The 9264-nt window shown below is 44.6% G+C and overlaps 1 protein-coding gene across 1 annotated transcript in view; it reads left to right on the top strand.

Moving 5' to 3' along the window:
• The first annotated feature begins 1332 nt into the window (after positions 1-1332).
• The window catches only part of FAM184B (family with sequence similarity 184 member B), a 137705-nt gene continuing 129773 nt past the window's right edge, over positions 1333-9264 (top strand). The window contains exon 1 of the mRNA XM_003927463.4: positions 1333-2114. Within this exon, the coding sequence (XP_003927512.1) occupies positions 1968-2114 (147 nt within the window). The 5' untranslated portion in view covers positions 1333-1967. The remainder of the gene's footprint in view (positions 2115-9264) is intronic.

The raw sequence follows: 9264 nt of genomic DNA, 5'->3' as shown, positions 1-9264 counted from the left end.
CAGAGACCTGTTTAATTTGGATTCCTGACCCCCTGACCCTCATCCTCAGAGGTTTTGATTCATGGAATCTAGGATAGGGTGCAGAATCTTGGGCCATGATTTTGATTCAGGCCTTCTGTTTTCTAAAGGAACTGGGGGAGGGAGGGTTTGTGCTAAAAAGAGAACTTGAAGATGGTAAACTAGAAATCAAAAACTGAGGTTGGTCATTTGATACAGAATCTAGAATAGAAATGTCTGTTTCAGAAACAGTGCTACATGTAATTGCCTGACTAGGTACAAATTTTCTGGGTCAATTTTCCTCATCGATAAAAAGGTATTGTTACCTTCAGTATGGATGGATGGTACTGTGGTTTCTGAGACCCTTTGAAGCTTGCTTTTTTGGTTTACGACGATTATTAAAATTTCTGATATAAGGCAGTTCGTAAAAATACACATTCACCATGCAAACTATCATGAAGACGCTATTATTCAGACTTTAGGAAAAGCTGATCACGGTACTATCACTTTCTCTCAAAGCAGAGAACACGGCAGAAAGAAATTTGGCCCGCTAACCTCTCCCCTCACCAAACACTAAACAGGCACCAGCTCGCCGGGCGCGGTGGCTCAAGCCTGTAATCCCAGAACTTTGGGAGGCCAAGGCGGGTGGATCACGAGGTCGAGAGATCGAGACCATCCTGGTCAACATGGTGAAACCCCGTCTCTACTTAAAAAAAAAAAATTACAAAAAATGAGCTGGGCATGGTGGCACGTGCCTGTAATCCCAGCTACTCAGGAGGCTGAGGCAGGAGAATTGCTTGAACCCAGGAGGCGGAGGTTGCAGTGAGCCGAGATCGCGCCAGTGCACTCCAGCCTGGGTAACAAGAGCGAAACTCCATCTCAAAAAAAAAAAAAAAAAAAAAAAAGGAAAAACGAAAATAAAACAGGCACCAGCTCAGAATCCGAAAACTTGACCGTCTGGCTCCAGTCTGCCCAAGGCCAGTAGTGTGGATTTGGACAACTCATTTTACTTTCACTGGGCTCAGTTTACTTAGATTTTCAGTTCCATCTATTACTCATCTAACTGCTCCATTCCTTTCCCGCACCTGACACCATCCTTTCTACCCCTCTAATGACTTTGTCTCTGCATCCCTACCGCTTCCTGCATAACACGTTTCGCACTTGAATCTCAGATTTCGGTTACTCACCCTGCCATTCCCTTGGCTTCTCCCCTTTGTTTGGCCATCTCCGGCAATCCTCCCGCAACGTCTGGCTCCTCTCCAAGATCCAGAAAGGGAGGCTCCCATCCCCAGCCCCGCCGTGCACTCCCGCAACTCAGGCGCTGGCTCACACAGTGCGCCCGGGACCCCCAACACCTTCTCGAGTCCCGGTGGCTCTCCTTCACCTACCCGCCCCTCTCTTAGCATCTCGTCCCCCACCCCCATCTCCGCCCTCAGTTCGGAGACTCGGGAGCCGCGGGTCACTGTGCCCTGTCCCTCTCTGGAGGCTCTTCTTGCTCCTTGGCCTGAGATGCCCACCTCGGGTGGGGTCCGTCGCCACGGAGTGCAGGGTCGCGCGCCACCCACGTGTCCAAGAGCGCCGCACCCGCCCAGCGCAGCCCCCGCAAGGCTGGCGGCTCCTCGCGGCGGAAGCTCTCCCCTTGCAGATGAAACCCGCACTGGCTGGGGAGCTGCAGGCGGATCGCCAGCGACACGTGCGGGGTGCCGGCGCCTCGCCGCAGGGTTCGGGTGCCCGCGGAGCCAGCTAGCCAGAGAGCCAGCGGGAGAGGAGAAAGGGTGGGCTCGCGGGTGGGCCCAGGAGGCGGAGACCTCCGGGAAGCGGGGGCCAAGCGGCGGTGCAGGCGGCGGGACTGCAGTACCACCTCTCCCGAGAAAGCCCACATTCTCGCACGCCCGCGCGCGCACGCACGTGCACACTTTGGGTAGGGAGAACACGAGCGAGAGTCTTTGAGTGCTGGGCGCGTTTTAGCGATGGCTTCTGCTCTCAACAGCAAAATTAACCCGCCTGGGACTTGCCTAGGATCCAAAGCCGACGCCCGGGGTGGCGCTGGCTGGAGAATGGACTGTGATCCCGAGATGCACGTGAAAATGTGCAAGAAGATCGCCCAGCTCACCAAGGTAAGGTGGGGCGCAGCTGGCCAGCTAGCTGAGCGCCCGGGGCACCGGAGCCGGGAGGGAGTGCGGATGCGCGTCCCGGGAGGCCCGGGCCGAATCCAGGCAGAAACTTTGTCCCGGAGGCCAACCGGGAAAGGAAGCGGTCCTAAATCTGGGTGACTTGACCTTCTAAAGGCACCATCCTAAAGCAGCAGAGAAAGAGGATCCTGGCCAAGGAAACTCCCACAACCTGCTTGCTGAGCAGGTGGTCTGCGCTTTTCCAAGGTGGGAATGTGAATACAGTGCGCGCGCGCGCGTGCGCGCGCGTTTGTGTGTGTGTCCGTCCGCCAGCTTTGCTCAAGTGGCGGTGCCTACAATGTCGGGATTTCATTCAACTGCTATACTTTACAGCTGGAGAGGTCATGTAGGCTCTGTTTAAACACTTGATCCATTTATTCCTTCATTCAACAAATATTTGTGTCATTTGTTGAGCTTGCGTGGGACCGCACTAAACCTGGAATGCAGCCCTGGGGACTTACTATCAAACTGGGTGCAGACGTGTGTAGGAGCATAAATGCGGAAGAGCACGATTCACCAAATAGTTACGAGATTAGGAAGGACCTTGGGAGGTCAGCCAGCCCACCTCCCTACCTCGTGCAGGGCCCTGATTGAACCTCTCCACACTATGTCTTTTTCAACAAGACGAGCAAAAAGATATCTCGTCTTTGTTAACCCTCTGCAGCTCCCCATTTAGGACCTCCTTGTCACTGACTCCCCTCTGTGCCTTCTCTAGATGGACAACAACAGCCCTCACTGCCTCCTATGCAAGGTTTCAAGTGGATTAATTTAGCTGTTTACCTTGGGGTTTGCTTTTGGTCTCATAATAAACTCCTGGTGCCATGCCTGCCAGGGAAAAGTCAGGTCCAGGTCTGTCCTGTAGTGTCTGGAACATGCTCTCTTTCCTCACTATCTCCCTCTCACTTCCCACACCCACTTTTTTGTGGGATCACAGACATTCTCCCCCCTCTCCCCCGCCCCAACAACTGCACTGTTTTGCCAGGAGGAATAAAGCACAGAGGTTTGGAATTGAACACTAGCCGCCTTCTCCCACCTGTCTCATTAACTTCACATTCTTTGCACATGAACCTGTCTCCAAACAGCGCTCTCTTTGGTCAAGGGATGAAAAAATGGAATGGCGATAACCCTTACAGTCCTTGACTTGTATGGCTGGTACTATTGATCTAAACAGTGACATCAACCAAAATATGTATTTATTCAAGTACCTGAAAAGGCACTTGACACAGGGCAAGGCATCTTCTCTATCTTCAAAGAATTTAAAATATTTTTAGAAAAACAGGATTTGAAATATTGAGAGAAAGCTAGAAGAATATGTCTTGGTTGCTAAATTGGGTGTTTCTGATTACGAGTGTTTTAATTATGAGTATTTAAGTAGAAACAAAGGACAAATCAGTATGGGAGGAACGGTGAGGGGAGATTTTATGGAAGAGGTGATCCCCAAATTTACTGTGGACTTGTGAAATTCCTACTATGTGCCAGCACTATACTGAATGTTAATGGCATAATAATTAGTAAGATATGGTCTTGCCTTTGTGGCATGACAAACACATAAACAGATCACTTCGATATAATGTAGTAATCATTCCACGCAATATTATGACATACCTATTATGTGCCAAGCCTGAAAATATAGCAATATAGAAGGCATACATGATTCTTGGCACACAGTAGGCAGTGTTTTTTAAAGTATATTCTGTATTGGAAATCATGATTGATGCTTATGTAGTGCCTTTGTTTACCATTTTTATGCTAATTGTTTAAATTAGAAATTTTTGTTATTAATAGGCCACCCTTCTTTTGGCTACTATTTGTGTATGAAATATTTTTCATATTGTCATATTTAATCTTTCTATGACTTTTATTTTGGTTGTGTTTCTGACAGGTAACTGTAATCCACGGACATTTATTGCCATTACTGATATATCTGGTGTTTTCTTCTATTGGATCTTGTGTTTTTCATTTAACATTCTTTCTCCTTCCTTTTTTCTTCCATTCTTGCCTTCTGTCGGATTAGTAAAGTAATTCATATTCCACTACTGGTTTGAGAGCTTTAGGTTTTATTTCTATTATTTTCAGAATCATCTTTTATTTTTCAACATATATTCTTACTCTGATTTTTTTCCAACAAGGTTAGTAACTGTTTTTTCCCATGAAAAAACTTTGTATATTTTACTCATTTAACAGCCCCTTCCTTTCCATCCTATTATTGCTGCCTAGAGTTTTATTTTTACTTACATTTGTTTGTTTAAGAGACACGATCTTGCTCTGTTACCCAGGCTGGAGTGCAGTGGCACAGTCATGGCTGACTGCAGCCTCAAACTCTTGGCTTCAAGTGATCCTCCCACTTCAGCCTCCCAAGTAGCTAGGAATAGGTGTGCACCACCACTCACCCCCAGCTAATTTTTTTGTTTTTCAAAAACTTTTTTGTAGAAATAGAGTCTCACTATGTTGCCCAGGCTGGTCTCCAACTCCTGGCCTCAGGCAATCCTCCCGCCTCAGCCTCCCAAAGCTCAGGCATGTGCTACCGCATTCAATCTATTTCTTCTTAAATTTAAAAATAGTTCTTGTAGTTAAAAGTTAATTAAATTTACTGACATTTTATCAATTTTTCTGCTCATTTTTTTTTTTCTTGGATCTACAGTGATCCCTTGGGTTCACTTTTTTTCTGGCTGAAGTCCATCCTTTAATAGTTCTTTCGTAGGTGTGTTGGTATGGGAGGGAATTCATTGTATATTGGAAAATGTCTTAATTTTGCCCTCACGGTTGTATGATAATTTATTTGGATGTAAGATTCTAGTGAATAGTTATTTTCCCATACCACACTGATAATAGTACTCTACTGTCTTCTGGTACTAATTGTTGCTGGTTAAAAAAGCTACTGCCTATGTAATTTTCATTCCTTTGTGAATAAGCTGCCTTTTGTCCTTGATAACATTTCAGATTTGTTTAGTTTATTTTTGTGGTTCAGCAGGTTTACTAGAACTGTCTTGGTTTCAGTTTATCTTTATCTTCTGCAAAAGTGTGAGGTACTATCTGTTAAGCATTATAATGTGCTTTTTTTTTTTTTTTTTAGACAGGGTCTCACTATGTCATCCAGGCTGGAGTGGTGCGGTGGTGTGATCATAGCTCCCTGCAGCCTTGACCTCCCAGGCTCAAGCTGGACTACAAGCATGGGCCACCATGTCCAGCTAATTAAAAAAAAATCTTTTTTGTACAAACAGGGTCTCACTATGTTGCCCAGGCTGATTTCAAACTCCTGAGCTCAAGCAATCCTCCTGCCTTGGCTTCCCAAAATGCTGGGATTACAGGTGTGCATGTGCTTTCTTTAATTCTGGAAAATTATTACTGATTTTCTCTTGCAATATTGCTTCCTAGCCATTACCTACATTATGTTTTCTGGTACTACCATTAGGTAAGTGAGGAAGCCTCACTATCTGTATCCTGAGATGTAATTTTTTGAAAAAAGATTTTGTCTTTGTGTTGCACCCTGGTGAATTCCTTGCCTTCCAATTTGCCAGTCTTCTAAATAATTTGTCTAGTCCAGAGTTTTACCCATCTATTAAGTTTTTGTTGTTGTTGTTGTTTGCTTTTTTTTTTTTTGAGACTGAGTCTTGCCTGGTTGCCAGTATGTCTTGGCCTCCCAAAGTGCTGGGATTACAGGCATGAGCCACCGTGCCTGTCCTCCATCTAATTCATTTAGGTTCATCCACATTGTAACACATAGCATTAATTCATTCCTTTTTATTGCTCACTTATCTTATTATATGGGTATGCCATTTTTATTTATCCATTCACCAGTTGATGGACATTTGAGTTTCTACCTTTTGGCTTTTATGAATAATGCTGCTATGAATATTACATTCATGTGCAAGTCTTTGTGTATTCTTGTGTAGATACCTAGGAGTACAATTGTTAAGTTGCATGATAACTTTTAATTTTTTAGGAAACTGCCAAATTGTTTTACAAAGTGTACCATCACACATTCTCCAGCCTACTTCTTCAGCACAATCTCCTGGTACATCCCTATGCATCCAATTCTCAGGTCACAGGAAATACGATTCTTTCCTTACTCCACTGTGCACGCACCTAGTTTTCCTTGTGCAGTTTCCTCTCCTGAAATGTCTTCATCTCTAAAAGTAAAATCCTGCTTATCTTTTGAGTCCTACTTCCTCTAAGAAAAACCTTTTTAAAACCTTACTTTTGTGATTAAGAATATGTTAATTAATTTTTAACTGTGTACTAATTAGTTTTACCTATCCATCTATTTCTCCAGCAGTTTACACAATGTCTGGCACATAGTAGTTCCTCAGTAAGCTTGTTCAGTTTAATTAAAGTTTCCTTCCATAGGTTTGTTTCATGATACTCATCCCTCTGACATTATAGTTGACTTGTGGATAGTATGTCCTTAAAGTACTAAACTCTGTAATTTTATTCATAATACTTTACACCTGGTAGGCACTCAATATGTGGTGGTGTAGTAAATGAATATTCATTTACACAGTGACCCAGGGTGCACATTAAAACCACTACGGAGCCCTTATTTATTTTTTTTACTATACCAATGTATCCAAAATATTCCAAAATATCAATTTATTTTTAATTTGTATAAGTCTAGGGGGTACAATTGCTTTTTACATGCGTACAATGTGTGGTAGTGAAGTCTGGCCTTTTAGTGCAACCATCACATGAAAAGGGTACATTGTACCCAGTAAGCTATTTATCATCCCTCATCAGTGTCTATTATTCCACATTCTGTGTTCCTGCATACACATTATTTAATTCCTACTTATAAGTGAGAACATGCGATATTTGACTTTCTGTTCCTGAGTTATTTCACTTAAGATAATAGACTCCACACGAAGATCTTTTAAAAACTCACCAGTTAGGCCCGTGGCTCATGCCTGTAATCCCAGCACTTTGTGAGGCTGAGGCAGGCAGATCACCTGAGGTCAGGAGTTCGAGACCAGCCTGACCAACATGGAGAAACCCTGCCTCTACTAAAAATACAAAATTAGCCGGGCGTGGTGGGGCATGCATTTACTCCCAGCTACTCAGGAGGCTAAGGCAGGAGAATTGCTTGAACCTCTGCAGGAGGCAGAGGTTGCAGTGAGCCGAGATCGTGCCACTGCACTCTAGCCTGGGCAAAAGAGTGAAACTCTGTCTCAAAAAAAAAAAAAAAAAAAAGTTAAAGACTTTACAACTAAATGCAGTGCCTGTCCTAGACTGAATTCTATACTGATGTGAGGAAATAGCTACAAGGAGTTGATTGGGTCAGTTGACAAAACTGGAACACAGCAGGAAAAGAAGATAAAAGTGTTTGTATCAATGTTAAGTTTACTGGAGTTGACTGTACTTTGGCTATGCAAGAAAATATCTCATTCTTAAGAAATGCACATCGAAGCTGATCTTATGTTTAAGGAAGTATGATGCCTTACTCTCAAAGCATTTCATTTCATAATGTAGAAAACAGAATATGGAAATAGAATAAAGGATAAATGAGACAAAATGGGGAAAAACAGGCAATTCTGAGTAAAAGAGTTTGTGGATGTTCTTTGTACTGTCCTTTTTCTGTCAGTTGTTTACTCAGTTTGAGATTATTTCTAAATCAAAGTTTAAAACAGGCAAACCAAAGAGCGTACACGAGCCCAGGCCCATCTTATAAGAGAGAATGGTGACAGGCATTTTTTTTTATCCCTTCAGGTGCATCCAGGGTACTGACAGGGTTGAGAACCACTGGTTCTGAACAATTGAAGGATGAAACAGTAAAGTGCACCCAGAGGAAGTATTTGGAAGAAGAAGAGGTTCCAGATCCATTCCCCATTAAATAAAGTCTTTGGGAAGATTTTGTTCTTGAAAGCATTAGGCAGATTTGCCCAGCCCTGCCCTGCCTCTGGGCCTGTGTCCACCTCTGTCTGTTTTTGCCCTCCTAACACTCTCCAGCTGGGTTTTGTTTGTTTGTTTGTTTGTCTTTGAGACAGGGTCTGGCTCAGTCGCCCAGGATGGAGTGCAGTGGCGCAATCTGGGCTCACTGCAACCTCTGCCTCCTGGGCTCAAAACATCTTCCCACCTCAGCCTCCTGAGTAGCTGGGACTATAGGCATGCATACCACGTCTGGCTAACTTTTTGTAATTTTGGTAGAAATGAGGTCTCACTGTGTTGCTCAGGCTGGTCTCAAACCCTTGGGCTCAAGCAATCCTCCCACCTTGACCTCCCAAAGTGCTAGGATTGCAGGCATGAGCCACCACTCCAGGCCCCAGCTGGTTTTTCATTTTGCAGCTCTCTCCACAAACCTCGTCCCCTGAGGAGTTGGAATCCCTCCTACCCAGGGATTCCTTAATTCCCATTTTCAAGAAATAATAGAATGTCTTACCCCAAATACAAGTGTTAATGAAGACCCTTTTATATTAAAACAAGAATATGAGTTGGGATAGCATGTATTCCTCTACAAGAACCATCTCTCAAACTGAAGGCTGACTCTCCAGAACCCAGAACACACACAGGAGAAGCAGATACCAGGGTACTACCTCTCATCTGGACCAACTAGAGCAGGCATCCCTAAACTTTTTACACAGGGGGCCAGTTCACTGTCCCTCAGACCGTTGGAGGGCCGCCACATACTGTGCTCCTCTCACTGACCACCAATGAAAGAGGTGCCCCTTCCTGAAGTGCGGCGAGGGGCCGGATAAATGGCCTCAGGGGGCCGCATGCGGCCCGTGGGGCCGTAGTTTGGGGATGCCTGAACTAGAGGAAACGTACCCAGGAGGAAATGAGTAGGCGTCTTAGTGCTAGAAGCTGCCAAGCTCAAGTCTAAGGAGTCAAATAACCTCATGAGACCCTCTCACTCGTTCTTCTTTTGGATCTCTGCCAGTTTGTCCGAAGACCCTGCAAGAGCAAATCCTGAGTCAAGTGGCTGCAATTTCTCCATGTTAGTAATACCTTAGGGATTCTTCAGTTTTGCATACTTTGCAAAGCCTTTGACGTACTTACTCATCCTTTGTGTGCACAGCAATTCTGCATGGCTGGGAGGGAAGAACCATCTCTAATTGAGAGTGGGGGAATCTGAGATCCAGAAGGGGGTCAGTATTCTTTCCCAACA

This window comes from Saimiri boliviensis, chromosome 3 (genome assembly GCF_048565385.1).
Source record: "Saimiri boliviensis isolate mSaiBol1 chromosome 3, mSaiBol1.pri, whole genome shotgun sequence".
NCBI lineage: Eukaryota > Metazoa > Chordata > Mammalia > Primates > Cebidae > Saimiri > Saimiri boliviensis.
Note: the sequence above shows the minus strand (reverse complement) of the source record. Positions and strands in the feature narration are given on the sequence as shown.